This window comes from Dicentrarchus labrax, unplaced genomic scaffold, assembly GCF_905237075.1.
Source record: "Dicentrarchus labrax unplaced genomic scaffold, dlabrax2021, whole genome shotgun sequence".
Lineage (NCBI taxonomy): Eukaryota > Metazoa > Chordata > Actinopteri > Moronidae > Dicentrarchus > Dicentrarchus labrax.
The window spans coordinates 13150195-13171083 of NW_026136720.1; the positions used below are offsets into that span (position 1 = coordinate 13150195).

Genomic DNA, 20889 nt, shown 5'->3' on the forward strand with positions numbered 1-20889 from the left:
ATGCAAACATGAAACGCCATTTTTACTGATCTTCTAATTCATTCAACAGACAAGACTCGCCTAGAATCATTTTGTGGTCAAAATACTTAAAAATGGTTTTATTAAGGCATATGTATCATTTTGTATATACCTGTAACACCTGTTCTGTAATTTAAGGACCCATGAGAGTTGTGGTCACAGTCATGGTGCCCCAACAGGCTCCAGTGGTTGAAAATGTCAGAGGAAAGAGCGTGACCGCTCCATAAGGAAACTATTATTAAACTGTGTTATTAGTATTGTAGCTTTATTATTATTATTATTATTATTATTAATATTACATTACGTTGCTATCTTGGCAGCATATTCTGTTCAGAGCCCCTTCAGACCCTGTGTCCATTAAAATGGACGTCACATGACAGGGGCTTCTTTTTTACTTTTTGCAACATTTAACACCACTTGAACCCTCAAGTCCATTGAATTGGACAATACGGAAGAGAGGCATGGCAGGGCTTTACCCCACACGTCGAAGTAAGGATCATTTTCAACAGTTTTACTCACATTTATAGATATTTGTGCCAAGATTTCATAGTTTTGATGGAATGTATGAATAGAAGTGTAATATCACATGTTTCAGTGCAAGTCCTTACACAGGATTCTTTCAAATATCGCTGTCCATTAGAATGGACAGTGGGTCAGAAACCATGTTACTGAACTCAATTGGCCAAAATTGATGAATGACCTTATTACTATAAAAACAGTACATCAGAACAAGAGAATGAGTTGATAATCAGTTGAAAATATTCCATATGCAGAACAAACAAACAAAAAAAAAAGAAAAAGATAAAGAAAAAGAAAAAGAAAACAATTATATTTTAAAACTGTTTGGACCTTACAAACAAAACATAATTTGAACTGTTCAAGTTCATGTTCCATGTGATGTCAATGTGACAATTATAAGACAAAAAATAGCTATGATGTTGTCATATGATGTTGGTATTTTAACAACTGTTTGGATCTGATGTCCATTGAAATGGACAAAAAAAATAACAATTAAAGAGTTTTGATAAAAAAAAAATATTTTTTATTGATTCTCATTTCTGGTTGCATTAAGGATGGGAAAAAGTCATTATTATATTTGTCACAACCTTGGAACATAAGGCGGGTCTGAAGGGGTTAAGATATCAAATTAAATCTACATTTATATTATTTTATATACACTTATATCTTAACGGCTCTGATTCTGTTACACTACATTTCCCAGAATCCTCCTCACTGCTCCTCCTCAGCCAATAAGGAGTCAGTTTGTAGAACGGGCGCTAAATCAGTTGTCTGGCTACTTCATAGTCCAGCAGAGAGCAGACGTAGTGGTAGAAACTAGTAAATAAGACTGTCTAAGTTTAATGAACGGGGATGAAAAACAACCCAGCAGCGAGAAAAAAAAACTTCACTCGAGCCTACGGTCGCGTGTCTCATCCCGTGTCGCGAGCAGTGTTGCAAGAAACTGTCCGCAACCTCGTGAACTGAACTCGGACTGCTAGCTAGCCAACGCTCGCTAGCTCTGCTTCTCAACAACAATGTCTGGGCTTCCACAAAACAACTTGAAGGAGCAGCTGGCGAGGCACAGCAATGCTGCTCAGAGCAAGTTGTGTCTGGCTAAACCCAAACCGGGGTAAGTTTAGAGTTTAGAGCTTACAATACAGCAGGGAGATAACAGCAGCTAGCAGTTAGCTTTGAGCTGTCAGCTGTGTTAGCTGTGGTAGTTATCAACACAGATAGGATATGTTAGCTTTCTCAGAGGTGACTAACGTGTTGCAAAACGAGTATTTGCTCTCTACCAAAGGGATTCGTTCACCCAGAGCAAATAGTCAACACGTTTAGTTCATCCTGAAGAGAGTTAATCTGTCAGGCAATATTAAACAATGTTGCTGGAGACTGTAATGGTCGACTGTACATGGATTTAGTTAGTGAATGCTGCACTATATAAGAGTCCAAATAGTCCTAATAAGTAATGTGGTCTTTAAGTGTCTGTCCAAGTAATATTTGTTTGTGTTTCCTGCAGCTGCTAACAGACAATGTAGACACTACACACACTGATTTAACATTGTTAAGTGCTAATAATGTTAAATCATATCAATAATGATTTTACTGTAACCACTGATGTGAACACTGAACCTCTGAGATCCTGTGGTTCCTGCTGCCTCAACTGCAACCGGTACCTGTATGCTTACATTAAAATGAAATGTGACATTCAAAACAAAGAAACAATACCGGGAAAAAGGGATTTTTGATTCCAGATTTAAAGAGACATTTCTAAGAACACAAAAAGAGAATTTGAATATCGTCTAACATTTTATAAATCTGAAGTCGAATGGGCATGATGCTGATGCTTTTAACTGACAAATCACGTTTTTATAATTTCACACTGGTTTATTTTTCAGAGCCTTTTCTTTCAAGAAGAAGTCCTCATCGGGTACAACCAAGGTGGAAGTCCGGACCAAGGTAATCAGCTCTAATGTTCTGGCAAGCAGGAATGTCAATGTCCCTCAGAACAGTTTGGTGACTAAATCTCCTTTAACGTTTTCAAACAAGCTTGAGAGACCTCAAAAGTCCAAAATCAACAACTTCTTTCCTGTAAGTTCACAAGGCAAGTTGGACCCCATCAGCCCAGCAGGTAACTCGGCTCCTGCAAGCCAGACTCCTTCAGCAGTGTCCGCTATTAAGGTGACTACAGCTCCAACTAAATCTGATGATCAGTTTACTCGTGGCAATGGGGGCAATTCCGCACATCTGGATGCATCTCTTGGATTCCCAATGGACGACTGGGATGATTTTGATGATTTTGAAACCCCTGTCAAAGCGAAAAATGACTCATTTAGTTCAGAAATATCAGGGAAGAGCACCAATCCAGTGTCATCTCCTTGTAAAGAAAAAGCACAATTCACAGGGAAACTAAACCATGATGCCTCTCTTATGACACCAGAGTTAAGCAACAGTTTTGCAAACAAGAACGGTCTTTCCAGAAGTGAACAATCTATAGAAACAGATGAACGGATGATGCTTTCTGTCGATGAAGCTGTTTCACCAGGACCTAGTTTGAATCAGGACCCAGCTGAGTGTGAACTTGAGGATTCTCCAATTAAAAATACCAGAAGACGTCCTCATGCTCAACTGAAGTCTGTCATGAGTGATCGTGAAGAGGAGAACGATGTTGACTTTGAGCCTTTTAAAGGAACAGCAGGTAAAAACTGTTTATTGCAGCATTGGTATTTTATTTGTACATTGTGGAGCAGATATTGGTCATGAAAGCATGTCATTATACACTAAACAAAGACTATGTTGCTTTGCCTTTTAGACAATAAGAAAAAATTTATTGACCCAAAGATAATAGAGCTTGATGACAACTCAGAGCCTGAAGATGACCTTGATTATATTCCTCCCTCTCCAATCCCTGATGAGATGTCTTACACCACTTCTGTATTGGAGACGAGGTCAGTTCTTTCAATTAATGATGTATTTTACTACTACCATGTATTATTATTATTATTATTATTATTATTATTATATTATTATTATTAATAACATTTATGTGTATTATCTGTAAAAAAAAAAAGAAAAGAAAACAGTCAAAATTGGTGCTACCAGCTGCCTGCCTCTTTTCTTTGTATATGCTGTAGTACATCCCAAGACCTGTAAAGAGACTTTGATGTGAAAAATCAGAGGAGTTCCCCTTTAAACTGTGTGATATACATTTGTTTGACCTTACTAAACCCTGAAATGTTTGTGAGAAACAGTACAAATGAAGCTTACTTTGTTAATTCAGACAAGTGACAAAGTAACAAAGCTAGTATAGTAACACCTCCCCACGCAGACATAACATTGTTATTTTGTTTTCCTCTTTTTTCCATTTAAACTCTGAGCTCAGACAAACACCAGCCACTTTACAATGCCTACTTTTATTTACGAAATGTGATCAGTCAGAAGCAGATGACAGCTATGTTGTTGATATTTAACTGTGCTTTATTGCTTTTCATCCATACTCTTGTAAACAGGAAGTGTCTAAGCTGTGTTGGGGTTTTTTTAGGTTATGAATACTGATGAAAAAGTATCAGTTGAGATACACATGTTGGTTTTAGAAACAATTTTACATTTGACAAAACAACGATTAAAGTAGGATATATTTTTGATGCCAAGGGTTCACACCATTTGCATTACTGTAAAGGTTATCTTAGCAAAGTATCCTCTTTTAAGTGCATTTGCTTTTTTGGATATTACATAGACTTGACCTTAAGGTGAATTTTTAAAAGGAAATGGGACATAACCTTTCTTTTATTTCAAACAGATCTAAATCAACTGGGGCTGAAAGCAGAGTCAGTCCTGTGCAATCAAAGGGATCTGTCACAACACTACATAAACTCTCTGATAATCAAAAAAAAGACAAAACAAGTAAGGGTTATACTTTTTCTGATTTCTGTATCCTGTGCTCATTTTATTCGTTAAATCAGGACTTTGTTCGTTGTCCCTGTTTATTCATTTTGTTGTTTTGCTGATCACTTTACAGATGAACAACTCGTCAGTATTATGGAGTCCATTTGTGCTCTGGTTGATTCCATCCCCGAATATGAACTAATAGCTCTGTCTTGTGGAAGTGAGCTTTTGCTGAAGAGGGCTCAAAGGTGTGTACATTTGAGTGGAAAATGGCTTCATTATTATTCATGATAATTATACCTGAGCATGATTGCAGTCATCTGCTTTTCTCACACAGGAAGAGGATTCTTGCAACTGGTGGTGGTGGTTTATTGAAGATGCAGCAGCCAGACAGCACTGTGGTTTCTGTACCCAGCTTTAAAGAAAAATCTTCTTTTATCAATGATACGTCAAATGTCGTATCATCCAGCGGCTCTGTGTCTGTGAGCTCCAAGATGCCTCCTCAGATCAGCAGGTCTTCAGCCATCTCTGTGGACTATGACTCTGATCACTCTGACAGTATTATTAATGTGAAACCCATCCACAGTAAACACAGCGGGACAACATATGTGAAAAATGAGAGTATCTGTGACTCCCCATCAGCCTACAGCCTCACAAATACATCTTTTGATTTCTCAAAGAAAACGAGTACAGATCTGGATGCTTCAGATTTGTTCTTCTCAACCAAGATGCCAGAGACTGTTGTTCAGAACAAATCTAAAACCTCCACCTCCACCATTACAGCTGCAGGAGAAAGAGAACCAGATGACTTTTACATTGACGACTTTGACATAGATGACTTGAATGACTCAGATATCCCCGATTACTTTGACGAACCCCCAACCGTGTCAGTGTCAACACAAAAGTCCCGCACTGTGACCACAAAAGTGAAAGAGGGGGGACCAAGCAAGTCGTTGTGGGAGAAGAAACCAACAACACCTGTATCTGCACCCAAGCCTTCGAAGATCTGCTCTCCTGGTAAGTCATTATGCCATGGAAAATTTGGGTCTGTACTTAAGCAGAAATTTTCTCATAACTAATTCCACATTCACAGCTAACACTAAGTTGAACTTAAAATGCAGATTCAGTTGTAGTTTCTAACAAATGTCCAACAAACCTATTTGCATAATTTTCAGCAGCCTATCCTAATGGTTTTATGCTTTTCTGGTGCATTTAACTGAATATTAATTCTTTCCATTGCAGAACCCACCTTTAGAAACCCAGCCCATGATCGGTTCAGAGGGTTCAACTTCCCCTACTCACAGGAGATGATGAAGATCTTTCACAAGCGTTTTGGTCTTCATCAGTTCAGGTTCAATCAGCTAGAAGCAATTAATGCAACGCTTCAGGGAGAAGACACGTTTGTTTTGATGCCCACAGGTTAGTGGGGAATATAAATAACAAAAACACTTTTTATTTTTAGAGAGCAGATTCAGGATTTAGGGTTAGATGCCAACTGCAGTAAAAATGGCAATTTTTATTTGTCACTGATGCATTTTTAGGTGGGGGTAAAAGCCTGTGCTACCAGCTGCCTGCCTGCGTGTCACCAGGAGTCACTGTGGTCATCTCCCCACTCAAATCTCTCATTGTAGACCAGATCCAGAAACTCACTACACTGGATGTAAGTATATGTGCTCCTGCTGGTCATCTGGATCAGTATTAAGTGTGATGTTGTTATAATATGTGTGTCACAAGGTGTATTGATTATTTTGTAATGTCCCACATTTCAGATCCCAGCAACAAGCCTGTCTGGTGAGAAAAGTGACAGTGAAGCAGGGAGGATCTATATGCAGCTCTCTAGGAAAGACCCCATCATTAAACTGCTCTATGTCACTCCTGAAAAGGTGAGAAATGGATGAGTTACACTCACATATATAGGAATCTGTAATTGTGTTTTCTTGTTTGCTATAAATAAAGTTAGCAGTAACCATGTTTTTTTTACTGATGCACCTTTTCTTCTCCCCAAGGTGAGTGCAAGTAACAAGCTGATCTCCGCCATGCAGAACCTGTATGAGCGAGGCCTTCTGGCCCGGTTTGTCATAGATGAGGCCCATTGCGTCAGTCAGGTGAGTTTGTCTTCTGTATATACAGTCTGCACTATGTTTTTATTTTTGCAACGGCCATTGGGAATCATCCTGTGACCTTAAATCTTTCAGTGGGGCCACGATTTCCGTCCAGACTACAAGAAGTTGCATGAACTGCGTCAGAAGTTCCGCAACGTGCCGATGATGGCCCTGACAGCCACTGCCACCCCTCGTGTTCAGAAAGACATCCTCAATCAGCTGAATATGACTCGCCCGCAGGTGTAAGTGCTCCATCTCAGTCTCAGATTTTTTAATCAGTTCTATTTCATTGTTGTATTCAAAGAGCCAACACCTGTACATTTTCCATCTAATATGTTTTCAGGTTTACCATGAGTTTCAACAGAACAAACCTGAAGTACGCTGTGCTACCCAAGAAACCCAAAAAGGTTGATGAGGACTGCATCAGCTGGATCAAGAAGCACTACCCACGTAAGTAATTCAAGGATACGTCTGATCCTGATTATTGCATTATTGCACTGCTGCAACTTTTTTGTCAAATTCAACTCAAATTTGTATTTTCTGTCTGTCATATATGAATAATGTTGAGGGGGCCATCATAGTGTGACAGTTTTACCGCCGCTGTTACCTTCTTTTTTTAAAGTAACTATAGAGCAAACAGCAAACTAAAGATGAGCCTTTTAAAAGCTGTTGCTTTTTTCTCCATTGAATTAAATTAATGGCTGTGACTTAGGACATTTTCCATGCGTCTCTTCATGTTGCAGGTGACTCTGGCATTGTGTACTGCCTGTCCCGTAACGACTGTGATGCCATGGCTGAGAGTCTGCAGAGAGCAGGGATATTGGCTCTGTCGTATCACGCAGGGCTGCGTGACAATGACAGAGAATATGTGCAGAGCAAGTGGATCAATCAGGATGGCTGCCAGGTGAGGTCACCTCTCAATCACTGCAACATTTAGCAAACCAGTAGCTGTTCAGAAGTTTTTAAAGTGGACATTGCTCTTGTTTCACCGTTTCCTTTTTGTCTGCCAGGTCATCTGTGCCACCATAGCCTTTGGCATGGGGATTGACAAACCTGACGTGCGCTATGTGATCCACGCCAGTCTGCCTAAGTCAGTGGAGGGTTACTATCAGGAGTCTGGGAGAGCTGGCAGAGATGGAGAGATCTCTCACTGTATTCTCTTCTACTCCTACACTGACGTCCACCGCATCAAGAGGATTATCAGCAGTATGTGGCAAAAATATGGACCTTTCTCCTGGTTTTGGTTTTGTGATTTTTATATATATATATATATATATATATATATATATATATATATACGTCCAGTTTTTTTTTTTTTTAAGTGTATGAAATAATTCAAACCATGTTTTCTTTCCAAGTGTCTAACTGTATATATTAGCCATGTAGACTTAGATGGTTCTTTTTTTATTACAGTGGATAGAGAGGGTGACAGACACGCCAAAGCAACTCATTACAACAACCTACACAGCATGGTGCACTTCTGTGAGAACCTGATGGAGTGCAGAAGAATTCAGCTGCTGGCATACTTTGGGGAGCTGAATTTCAACAAAAACTTCTGCAAGGACCACGCAGACGTCAGCTGTGACAACTGTGCCAAACCCAACGTAGGCATCATTTCAGTATTTCTTTATTATTATTTCAAATTAAGAACATACCTGGCCGTTTCTGATTGGACAAATGTTTGACTATTCCCTTGTGCAGCAATACAAGATGAGAAATGTTACAGAAGATGTGAAGAAGATTGTGAAGTTTGCCCAGGAGAACTGTGAGAAAGTTGGAGCAAGGTTTGGCAAGACTGCTCAGCAAAACAGACTGACACTGAATATGCTGGTGGATATCTTTATAGGTAAAGTACATGCTCGCAATGAAATGGGAGTTTCCAAGTTTTAATCTTGCATGATACATGTAATAAGAGTTGACTGTGAATGGTCTTATGAGGGGAATCATTTCTTCTCTTTCAGGGTCAAAATCTGCCAAGGTACAGACAGGAATGTTTGGGATGGGAGGTGCATACTCTAGGCATAATGCTGACCGTCTTTTCAAAAAACTGGTTCTGGACAACATCCTGGTGGAGGATCTCTACATCACTAACAACGGCCAAGCTGTGTCTTACATCTCTGCTGGAACCAAAGCCATGAACGTGTTGTCTGGACACATGCAGGTAATTTAGAGGTCCAGTGTGTAACATTTAGGAAGCTCTATCTATAATATTCATAGATGGTGTTTTTGTTCCCTTAGAATGAGCCACCATGTTTCTACAGTAGCCCAGAATGGACAAACCAAACACTTTCAGTAGATTTCTTGTTTTTCGCGAGTTTTACAACCACAGTCGTTTCTCGTACACACTTCAAAGCTTGTTCTCATTCCCAGGTTATCAAATACAGACTACAGACTAGAATACTGAGAGCGGTTTTAAGGGGAAAACTTCACTGCTAGATGCCACTGAATCATACACACTGGACCTTTTTAACAGCAGCATGAACAGCTTGAACTATATATCCACATTTAGGCTTAAGTCTTATTAATCAAAACACTTAACTGGGACTTGTCTCATTGCAGGTGGAGTTCTACGAGACAGAAAGTGCATCTAGCATCAGGAAACATAGAGCTTCTGTGGCCAAGAATGTCTCCCAGAGAGAGGAGAAGGTTCAGGAGTGTCTGAAGGAGCTGACGGATCTGTGCAAGCAGCTGGGAAAAGCGTTTGGCATTCACTATTACAACATCTTCTCCACTGACACCTTGAAAAAGATCTCTGGTAATTACTGAAAAAATAGTTAAGACTGTCTTTTGAAAGGCATAACAGCTCATGTGATATAAATTGCATTTTATTACTTTTTTTTTCACAGAGAAGCTTTCTTCTGACCCTGAAGTCCTGCTACAAATTGATGGTGTGACAGAAGACAAACTGGATAAGTATGGAGCTGAAGTCATTCAGCTCCTGCAGAAATATTCTGAGTGGCAGCTGCCTGGTAAGACACTATAGTTTTAGCACATTTCTGCTTTTTTGGACCTCGTTTGGTATTAAGCCTATATTGTCCCTGCAGCGCAAGAGCAGATTGACAGTGGCGGAGACGCGTGGATAGACACGACACGAGGTCGCACAGGAGATTACGATGACGAGGACGACACAGAGTCCTCCACCTACTTCCGTGATCAGGCCCCACAGGGACAGAAGAGAAAGAAAGCTCCATTTTTCAAGTATTCCAAGAAGAGAAAAGCATATGGCAACTCAAGTACAAACTCTAAAGGGTGTGTAGTGTATTTGTCTCACAGTTTATCATATAGTTGGGGATATAGCTATAAGTTTCACTACATAGCTCAAAACCTGTTTCCTTTTTCCCTCCTTTCTTATGTCGTGCTGTTGTGCTTCGGATTCAGTCGTGGCTACAGCAGCAATAAATCGTGGTCATCGTCCAGCTCCAGAGGCCATAGGAGTTCAGCGGGACATGCATCAGCAGGGAGGACACCGGGCTTAATGTCCCTCCCGACCCCCCAAACCAATCAGCGACCCTTCTTAAAGCCATCCTTTTCACATTTGGGATAGGAATGTTTTCTGGTCTGACTTTCTAGGATAGCAAACTACTTTCTCACTACATTTTCAAACCACTTAGTCCAGTAAGTCAAATGTGACTTATTGTGTATTTATGCTTTGTACAGTTACTGTTGTGATGTCTGTCCAGATTTAAATATTGATTGTTTGTACATGGTTTTATAATTGTTGTAAAGTCTGTTTTTTACTGTCCATTGTGATGTACATCTTCATTTTTCATATTAAAGACAATTTTACATTTGAACAATTACTTGCTCTACATTCAGAACAGACCTTTGTGCTAAATTTGTGTTGTACCACAAAGCCACAAGGAGACACATGACACATTTTTATTCAATGTTTATTTCAAGTTTGAATAGTTTTATTTAATGGCACCAGTTACAAGGGACTATTGGAGAGAAACAATATTTTATACTGACTTGTACAGAAGGTTACCTACAGTACAAACATGGGTTCGGAATGGATCAGACTGAACAAGAACTGGATTTGGCACATGGATTTATATATATATATACTTGTATATATAATGTAATTAAACAGCAATCTTCAATCCCAGGGTAGAACGATGCCGACTACATAGCACACCACCAGACATGGATATGCAGATACACTGATTGATGTGTACGCATGGTCGTGTGAGGGTCTGTCTACTGGGAGCTGACCGGGGCAAAAAGCAGTCTTCAGTTATGACGACTAGTTACATCCATCAACCCCTCACATGCATCATCCACATTCATGTGTTAGGGATCTTGGCCAGGAATGAAATTTAGGTAGCTAATTGCATATAAATCGCTTTCTTTCAATCATCTAAATTGGTTACGTAATTATTTTTCATCATAAATGTCAACAAAAACTTTCAGAAGTTATGTTTGAAGGACAACTAATGACATTCTTTGAAACTCCTCATTATGTCATACATATACTGGTTTTTACGCTACCTATCTTATGATTGCTGAAATATGTAGGAAAACACAGGGAGTAGACAAAGTAACAAAAACCCCTCACAGTTAAGTCCAGTACAATAACACTAAAAAAATGATCGAAATGAACCGAAACATCTGTTTGATACTGCATTTGTAAAAACTGAACATAAGTTTCACAAATGTAGGATTTGTTGCTTGGTTGTTATATGGAATTACATTATACCACGTGGGTGTTTCTGTTATTGAGTCCATCCCCTGTGTATTAAATTTAACCACAAGGATCAATGTGTAATCTTCCACTGGACCACATTGTATTTGCATGGCTGCACCTTTACTGCTGCTTTTCAGGGACAGACGAGCTGTTTCTGATTTATAAACCATGGATGACAATCGCACTCGTTCATCAAAAGTCACACATCTGGCTGAAACTGTAGCCATCTCCCATGAGGTAAAAAGAACTGTAAAGTATGTAAACATGACACAGCAAACTATAATGTAAAATTAAAGTCAGGTTTGTCAAAGGAATCGTGCCTGTAAAGACACATTAAGACAGAGATTTCGGGGCTGCCCAGTGTACATCACAAACGGTTTCAGACAGAGATGAACACTGTTTTTGCCCTCTCGGCCTGGGAGATTTAAGGATGGAGTAGTCTGTAATACAGTTGTTGTGGGATGTTGTGTCTTTCGTTCTCCATTCCTTCATCTTTGCGACTTTGGTAAACTGCAGAGTTAGGATCCAGGCACAGAAAACAATCTGTCACTTAACAATGAAACAGCAAAGAAAACAGCAGAATAAACATCCACACAAGAGGTCTCTAAGGAAAATGGGATATCTTTTATAAAATATCACTAATCAATGCAACGGCAACTAAGTGTCTCAGTGGTCACATCATCATTAGAGTCAGCACAACAGCAATTTGGTAAGTGTTTTTTCTAGAAACAGAAAGGACATAATTGACTTATTAATCATCGGATTTTCATACACAAGTTTGTAAATCACATATTTTTGCTCTCACGGCTGATTATTGCTCCTTGAATAATGCTGCCTTGATTTTGTTTTAATTGTTGCATGTTCAGAGAGACCACTGAAGCTACATAATGCTGATAGATGTATAAGAAACACCTTTGCAGACTGACCTTTAAACGATGTCCTGCTAACAACTCAGCCTGGCTGGACTGGTCGGTTATGTTGACCTTTCATGTCCGTAAAGAAGTAATAAATATGAAGCATGAATGTACACAAAAAAAAGTCAACCCACCCACCCTGCTCCACACCACTGGGAAAAAATGTTCTTCATCTTTGCATCTGCTATTTTACTGGATGTATCCGAGTCAAAAGTTGATTCACGTGACATAAATAAGCTCCTACACTGTACGCATGACAGGTTTCTTGCTAACATAGCTCTAATGATTTGATATTCCCTCTAGCATTGTGCTGGGAAATGTCGGTGCAGCCCCGTCCACCACAGATAACCGCAGTTTGTGAGGGATAATGAGCTACAGGAGTGGATCCAGCCACAACGCCAAAGTGCATGTTACTCTGTGGTCAGGACTACAATTTAGCCGAGGACTGACATGCTCGAATTACACAGGAGCAAAACAAAGAAGGTAGCACCATCGGGGCTTCAGTGGAGCAGCTGCAGATGCTGGTATGAGAATGTGGTGTTTGAAATAGCAGGCCAAAAACAAGCAACCCTGTACAGCCATTAGAGTGATGAGTCACCAAGTGTCTTCCATATCCAATTTGTTTTTTTCTATCCCACTTTCAAAGAAGCAGACTGATCACTTGAACCTCTCTCGAAGGCCTCTGATATCCCTCAGTCTCTACATCTTTCTCTCTTTTCTTTCCTCTAAGTCCTTCTCGGCTTTTTCCAAAATAATGACTTTTTCTCCCTCTCTGTCAAAAGCTCCACTTCAATCACCTTGAATCTTGTTTCCATTCCTACATACAGACATTCTAACACTTACACCTGCACTTGGTACAGGAGGTAGACACGCAGTACAAAAAACAGATTTTACCCAGAATCCAGCAGCCATGACAGTTATTGCTCCCTGGAGCTGAGAGGCAGAAGAGTCCAGAGCCTGACCGATAAATCTAAGGGGCAGATATCATTGGCCAATATTGGTTTATCACAGATTAACTGGTATCTGAATTACATGCTGTAGTTTGTCAAACAGACTGCGATGTTACCCCAACCAAAGATTAAAACGTTTAATTGTTCATTCTTAATTTATTGGTGACAATATGTTTCGTTTAGGGCTGCAACTAACAATTATTTACCTATTATTATCTAGATTAATCAATTAATTGTCAGACAGTGTCAGAAAATAGTGAAAAATACCCACTATAATTTCTTAGAACCCAAACCCAATTCATTTTACGATACAGTATAAAACAGAGAAAAGCAGAAAACATTGGAAAAGCTGACACCAAAAATGTTTGGTATTTTTGCTTGAAATATGATGAGTAATTGATTATCAGAATAGCTGCCAATTAATTTTCTATCAATCGATTAACTAATCGTTTTAGCTCAAGTCTTCAAATAAATGTTACACAACAGACCTTGTGGGTCAAGGAACAAGTCTTTAGTTTTTAGTGCAGATCCAGTATCGGTCAGGCTCAGAGTCACCTCTCCAAACTCTTCAAGTAAAAATAAGATGTTATGAAGGATGAAAATGTGTTTTTGAATTATTTGGTATTTGTGATGGCATAATGACATCTCCAGATTTCCTGGAAATTTTTTTAAAATTATCATTAAAATTGTACACACACTGAAGGCTGATTCACTGCTGGTGGAGTGTCGAGAGGTGTGATCAGTGTTAAGTGGATCTGGATAAAAACCCTGTTTTTTTTTAGTCCCCCCTTTCCACATTTCCATAAATGCTTCTGACCTTACTTGAAACACAGCGCTAAAAAAGGTATAATTTAATCTTCAATAACAAAATAACATTTCAGTTCTGTTAAAATATACATGAAAAACCTGTCAATATATATTAGGAAACAAACTAATTTGTACAAAAAGTACATCATTATTCTTATTCTAATAATAATAATATAGTATGTTACATAAACCTAAGAGCAAGGTTGATATGAAACCAAAATAAATGATAAACTCTTCATACAAAGACATTATCGAAATTCATCGAATTTCAACTTGATGAAAAAAAATGCAAATCAAATGAATTGGAGAAATAAAAGAACAACAGAACAAATGAGCACATTCAAAAAGTACTTAATTATTAAAACCGTATGAGCATTGCACATCTATCTAGACTATCATCTATTGGTGCCAGTGAATCTTTTTCTCTTCGTCATGAATATTTCACTAACCGCGTCTGACACTACTGGGTCACATAACACTATTGGTACTGGTTTATTTTACTGTATCCTTATAAAATGTTATAAAACAACTTGAATCTTTCACCAGTTTACGTTGTACACCATCGTACTAAAGTGTAATTGTGTCCGAAAACAATCCACAAAATTCAAACCTGCCAACAGTCATGGGCATCTTCTCGTAAAAGGCATTTGGTAGTCACCCTGTCTGTTCTCTGCTTCATGAACCTTCACTATTATTCCCTTCAGATTGTTCTCTTTTTCCTGATGAGGTGAATCTGCTGTTTGTCTAGCTGACTCCCGATGAGGATGAATCAATATCAAAAGATATTACACTACTTCGCCTCACATATACGTGTCACAGCAGTAGGCCTATCAACTATCACATAACTTACTTCCATCTTAATTTCAAGTCAACTTCTATCCCATCATCTCTTTTCCTTTTCTTATGCAAATACATGTTTAAAAGCAATAAATAATAAATGAAGGCAACGTTCATCCGTTGCAACAAACTTTTCCGTTCCTATAAAAGGAACTGTTTATAATTCTTCAGTTCTTTGATTTCAGTTTTTAATTTTTTTCCTTTGTGTTATTTGAAAAAATAAAATGCCTGAAATGACTTGAAATAAAAAAGAAAAAAGGGGGGGAAAAAAAGTCTTCTGGTTTTGTAGAAAAAAAGAGAAGAAATCAAGCGAAACGAGAAGGTGGTTGGGTGGGGGGTGGGGGGGTTAACTCAAAGTGGAGGAGAGGAAGAGAGATCCTGGCCCGGTGTTACCAAGAGTGGTCCAAGCTGTATGTCTGCAGGAGGATGATGAGAGAAGCAGGGTTCATGGTTGGGACGAGGCTGCCCTCCATCGCTCCGGAGTCCTAACCGTCTTCCCAGACCCCCGAACGGGCTTATGAACTCTACGACCTCACTCTCACTTGTTAATGAGCAACCCGCCCACCCAGCGGAGCTTGCAGGCAAACCACCGCCTGAGGGGACAAAAGTATTCGTAATGGAACTGCTCAAATTCGGGGGTCTGGCGGATATCACGTAAAAATGCAATGTCAAGGTCTGACTCGGTGAGGATGATGAGGAGGAGGAGCAAGACAAAGAGGAGTCCAATGGTCACAAGGAGCAAACGGAGGACACTTAAGACAAATTTATTCACCTGTTCCACCTCGCTGAGGGCAGAGTCACCCCCCGCCCCTTCGTGTGCAGATCTACCGTCCGCACCAAAATCACCCCCTTCCCCTTGCATGGGGGTGCCTGCCTCCGACTCCTTCTCCTCCTCGATACTGCAGGGCGCCCCGTTGATCTGGCGCGAGGCAGCCAGCTCCATGCTGTGCTCGGCCACCGGGGTGGGCAGGACGCTGTCGGAGGGGCTGTAGGCCTCGTCCGAGATCACCGCAGTCCTCTCACTGGCGTCTGTGGCCTGGCTCCGGGAGCGTGGCATGAAGGAATCCCCATGGGACACTGAACGCACCGGTGTAGAGTGGGCACTGTCACGCAACGACTCCAGACCTTTTGGAGTGGTTAAGGGAGGATGAGGAGGAGGGAAACACACAGGAAGAAAAAGGAAAATTACACACATTTTACAGAATCAATAAAGATTACTGACATGGCATGATGTGGCCATTCATACACTATACAAGAGTGACATTCACAGACACAATATTCTGTGGTTCTGGTTTGAAATGTTAGAGGTTAACAGACCGGGTGGATTATTGTCGTGCTCATGAGCTAATGGGATGCCTAATCAGCATCTGTAATGGAGGAAATGTTCTACTTGCACTGGAAGTGTAGATCTCATCCAACAACCACAGCGCAAACAAACCCATTAAGATAAAGTATACTTTAGAAACAATAAAATAAGCCACGCCTACTTCCGCGCATAATAGCCAACATCCTCTCTCAACAAACGCATGCTAAAGGTTACATCACTGATCGCACTTTGGATATTGGATTTTTCCAAACGTATCAATGTTTTAAAAGCTTATATAAGGATGCTTAATATTCTTAACATTGCAAATACAAACCACAAGACTTATTCTTAGTTTAAAGGACAGATTTGAACTTAAAACAACACTCATATGTCTTATCCACATTGGTTGGTGAAAGTGATAAATAATTGATGCAAAATTGCATTAAAAGGTTCAGCTGAAGTTAATATGAGGCTACCAGTCTTAGTTAGACAAGTGGGTATTTTCCAGAATTATAGTGTTTTTAGTAAAAATGTCCCTCTTTGTGGTATTATCACTACACCAGAAGAGCAATTGCAGCAACAACAAATTGTTTCAATGTACATACAGGTGTTTGAGTGTGGTTTTTAAATAGACATTAAAAAATGTGAGCCTCTTCCTTTAATGCCTGTAGAACACTTGCATTTCCTAAATAAATCAAACCAAAATGAATGAGCTATCTGGATAAAATCTTCTACTACAGTACATGTTATCTGATAAAGGAAAACATTACTGGAAAATCTGTTTATCGATGAGTAACAAGATAGCAATGTCTGTTTTTGTCTAATTTAAGCAGATTAAACACCTAACAAATCAAGTTACTTCATGAGATTGATGCTAAAACCATATAGAAATCCAATATTGCCATGAAGCAGTAATTGCTCATTGACTGCGCAACATTGCTCACAATGGACATATGCAACTGAAGGGAGTATAGTACAGAAGCTATCTCCATAGAAAAGTCCAAATCTGTTGCTTAAAACTATCTAACGATGCATTAGCTTCAAGCCATGACGTATACTTTACTGTTACTGTACAACTGTACTGTTCATTCTGTAGTATAAGTTACAGTACAGTATGTGAGAGCCTCCCCACTTTGTACATGTCAGTGAAGATGAGCTGTAGTTGAGCCCTTTGCTGACGACATTACATTTTCTCGAGTGTCAGAGCAGCAACAGTACACCTTCACTATAAAGAGCAGGGATTAAAATTCATCTTTTGATGAGGAGGCAAATCTTGAAAAGGACTTCTTAAAAACTGCAGTAAAAGTAGGACAGATTATGTCCAGTGTCTAAGCCTCTGCTGACAATAAACTCCTGTCAAGTGAAAAGAAGGAGCCATAACGGCTGTATGAGTGTCAGCGGCCATCTTTACCCAGTGATGATCTGCCTCAGCTTACCCTATGTTATGCTTACAACAGTGAGGAAGTGAGTGGAAAAGGTATCGTTTTAATTGTATTTGTATAGTTGTATTTCCCATGTTAAGCGGTGTTAATCTGCAACACTATAACATAACTTTAAAGGAAATGCATGCACCAAATAAACACACCACACGCCTTGAAATACTAGATACTGGTTGGAAACAAATACAGCTGCTACATAAAGAGACCTCTACTCTAAATCAACAAAATGCACTAGACAAAAGCACCAAGAATAAAAGTCTAAAATGCCTGTCCAATTACAGAGACCTCCAGGAGACACAGACGACCAGAGGAATGGTGTCCCTCCCTCCCCGCCAACATTGATGTAGCAGAGACTGATTTAGAATAGTGAAAGTCATTGGCATCTCCATGTAAAGCACACTCCTGGCTGACTCTGTGGTGAGTTTACCTGGAGAGCTGCTGGGCTGAACGCAGGGCAGCGGAGTGCCAGGAAGAGGGGTGACGCTAGCAGACTCCTGCTGCCCTGTCAGGGCAGGGTAGAGGGGCAGGACACCCAGGGCCTTGCCCAGCATACGAGGCCCCAGGCTCAGCACGCGGACCTTCACATCCCGGTAGCAATGGTTGATCATACGCAGGTGGACATTCACCCGCGTGGTGATACGGATCAGACACTTCACCATGGTTGCAGCATGCACGTGTTTATCCCGTCCTTATGGTCCCTTTCCCGGAGTCCAGGCCACAGTCTCACTGTGTATGCGTTAGGCCAAGGGGTTCTGCTTTAGTTGCCGTTTGTGGAGAGGAGTGTGTGAGGTAAAACGGTGTGTTTCTGCAGCAGTGCTACAATCGCCAGCATTGGCCTGGCCTGGTTTGGCCCCACCCAGGCCAGTGACATACATGGAGTAGAAGACCCAGGCTATTTTCAGCTGGGGTATTAATACCACTGCAAGACACCCAGTCAGCACACACTGGGGGTGGGAAGCTCTTATGGCTCTCTTGACCCCACAGAAAAGGACCCTCAGTATTCACAGTACACCTGCTTTTGACTTCTATTTATCTTAGTGTACAAAGAGTTAAAGTATTGAAAGGCAGGGCGAAAGGGTCTCACTGCTGGTTTTACCCAGAGCCAGGCTGGACAATACACCTGCTGCGTCTATCTCAGTACAAGAGGAAGTGAGGCCACCTGTTCTGGGCAAAGAGCCTGCAGGTGGGCTGAATAAGTGACTTTAGCTGCCACTGTGTTGGGACATCAAATACACAATTGCTCAAACACACAAAGAAGCTCTGAAACCCTGCATTGAAATGGAGCAGGCTGACTGACGCACACACCTGCAGCATGCCCTGCCAGTGCTGTAAGCATGAACTGGGCCAAATGGCTCTAGTTACAGCATGTGTGTGTATGCCAGTGTGCCACTTGTGCGCAAGTGTGTTTTCTCAAGAAGAGGAGGAGTTCTCACAAACAGGACTAATGGCTCCCTAATTCATTTATTTTGTGCCAGCCGGTTTGTTGTTATTACGCATTATCCATGATTATATCCGAAGAGTGGTATCATAACTACTTCCTGAACAAATTACGTGCTTCAGTGGAAGAGGATGACTTGTAAACAATACAATACTCACTGTAAGGCTTCTAAAGAACACAATGACCACTAGGGGAACTGTGCTTGGTGAAGCACGGTGTTGAAGCTTGGTTCTTACCCTCCATGATGGATATGTGCACAGCTCTCCGACGCGTGCGTGGTACACTGCTGAGTCGAGGCCCGTGGGTGATGGATGGACAACTTCTGCTGGGCACGAGGCCAGCCCTGCAGAGACAAACACAGCACAAATGCACAAACATCATTGTACAGAGAGACAGCTACCAGTGGAGGTAACTCATACTGTAGCCAGTAGGTGCTGCTGATATAATGACATCTACAGTAGCTTGGTGCCTAAGAAAATGGAGGAAAATGAAAGAAAAATCTGATCAAGAACATTCTGACCTCTCCTGAGTTTACAACTCTACCTGTGTATTTCTGGAGGTTCGCGTTTGATTTTGGCACTCTGCTCCATCACCTCTTTTGCCACTCGTCCACTGTTATAAAGCACAGAGACGATGCTCAGGATGAGTTTACATACACACACATGCGTATACACACACACACACACACACACACACACACACACACACACACACACACACACAACCAGGCACCCTAGTGTCACCCAATGCCATGAAAGCCATCACTGCAGTGGATGAGCACAGTACATGAGCATCATGATAGAAATATCCTGGTGAATTCAGCTTTGCATAACTGAATTACCACCAGTCACACAAATGCACACACAGACTTGCAGGCAAAAATATCAAAACAATGATCATGGTTTGCCCTTCAAAAGGTAAACTTAATATTTAACTAACTGAACTTGTGATTTCAGGTCATATACAGTCTCTATATATAGATATTATCAGATATTTATAATGCAAAATCACTTTCCATCCCTTTAAACTTGACCTTTCAATAGTCAAATATGACTATTTTCTTCTTAAAGGGGCAGATCATCCAAATTATAATATATGTTCTTATATACCTCTAGTTATATTAAGTTATGCAGATAGTTTTAGTTTTAACTGCTAAGGTTTCAGATGTCCATGAGGACATCCCTTCTGCAATGACATGTTAACACTGTTAAAAAATATTAAACGTATTTTTTCAATGCTGAGCACTAGAAACAAAATTAAATTCACCTTCAGAGGCAAAATTTGAGCAATTAAAACAAAAACTATACATAGGTTGGATACCAATAAAGTTAAATGAGAACATTTTTTACAGTTTGGGTGAACTGATCCTTTGATAAAAGACAATCTCTTGGCCATTCTGCAGGTTTAAAGCTTATACAAGGTGATAATGCCTCATGTGATCAAGTCCCCTTCATTGTCCCCTCTGTGTCCTCTATCTTGTGATGTGTCAGTACTATCCTCCGGGCAACAGTAGGCTGACGTTACAGCACAGAAGGCCAGGAGGCCACGTCTTCTGGGAACATCTCTCTCCACTTCCAGCTGGGGATTTTTTGCAGCTCTCCCCTCCCTGTCATCAGTCATACTGTCTTGGTGTGTACTCTACCTGTAACGGAAACGGCTGCCCTTGAAGAACAGGTTGCTGCTGGACACCGTGCGAACCTGACTTGACTTATCAAGCCTGATGGAGCAAAAAAACAAAAAGAGAAAAATTAAGCCTACTGCACCTACACAAAAGAAAACTACTAGTAAGCACAATATAAACAATTCCAAAACTCAGTTCTTGCAAGAAGCTCGTCGTACTATCACACTGTTGCATGGTGAATACATTTAATCTTTGCTTTCTGAATCCCAGAACAAAGCAGGAACTATCAAATACCTTGATTAGAGAAGTGATTAAATTATGCATGTCCTCTCCTTTCACTATAGGCACTGCATCCATGACACGGCTCCATACAGTATTCAATATGTT

General features: G+C 40.4%; 2 protein-coding genes across 6 annotated transcripts in view; one reads left to right on the forward strand and one right to left on the reverse strand.

Moving 5' to 3' along the window:
* The first annotated feature begins 1289 nt into the window (after positions 1-1289).
* blm (BLM RecQ like helicase) lies at positions 1290-10303 on the forward strand. 2 transcript variants are annotated; one of them, XM_051381853.1, is made up of 22 exons: positions 1290-1648; positions 2418-2478; positions 2569-3217; positions 3332-3467; positions 4319-4422; positions 4538-4652; positions 4742-5421; positions 5647-5823; positions 5946-6064; positions 6174-6287; positions 6411-6509; positions 6600-6748; positions 6850-6956; positions 7250-7410; positions 7517-7712; positions 7920-8110; positions 8208-8352; positions 8468-8667; positions 9066-9261; positions 9353-9475; positions 9551-9755; positions 9885-10303. In XM_051381853.1, exons 1-22 carry the CDS (start codon positions 1554-1556, stop codon positions 10048-10050), a joined length of 4188 nt encoding a protein of 1395 aa, XP_051237813.1. In that variant the 5' UTR covers positions 1290-1553; the 3' UTR covers positions 10051-10303. The 2 variants fall into 2 exon arrangements, with proteins under 2 accessions (XP_051237813.1, XP_051237812.1); XM_051381852.1 differs by having other exon boundaries at positions 2418-3217.
* A 75-nt stretch (positions 10304-10378) lies between these two features.
* LOC127352945 (FERM domain-containing protein 5) overlaps positions 10379-20889 on the reverse strand; it is a 59655-nt gene continuing 49144 nt past the window's right edge. For 3 of the 4 annotated variants that reach the window (XM_051381854.1, XM_051381855.1, XM_051381858.1), the window contains 4 exons: positions 20524-20598; positions 19425-19493; positions 19118-19224; positions 10379-15823 (listed from right to left, as the gene is read on the reverse strand). In XM_051381854.1, coding sequence (XP_051237814.1) covers positions 15237-15823; positions 19118-19224; positions 19425-19493; positions 20524-20598 — 838 coding nt within the window. In that variant the 3' untranslated portion in view covers positions 10379-15236. The remainder of the gene's footprint in view (positions 15824-19117; positions 19225-19424; positions 19494-20523; positions 20599-20889) is intronic. The other variant, XM_051381857.1, reaches the window with a different exon arrangement.

Bases quoted from the DNA above. Each gene is read 5' to 3' on its own strand.
- blm (XM_051381852.1), top strand. From the start codon at position 1,554: ATGTCTGGGCTTCCACAAAACAACTTGAAGGAGCAGCTGGCGAGGCAC. The intron at 3,218-3,331 runs GTAAAAACTGTT...TTTGCCTTTTAG, and splicing joins GCCTTTTAAAGGAACAGCAG to ACAATAAGAAAAAATTTATT. The intron at 4,423-4,537 runs GTAAGGGTTATA...ATCACTTTACAG, and splicing joins TCAAAAAAAAGACAAAACAA to ATGAACAACTCGTCAGTATT.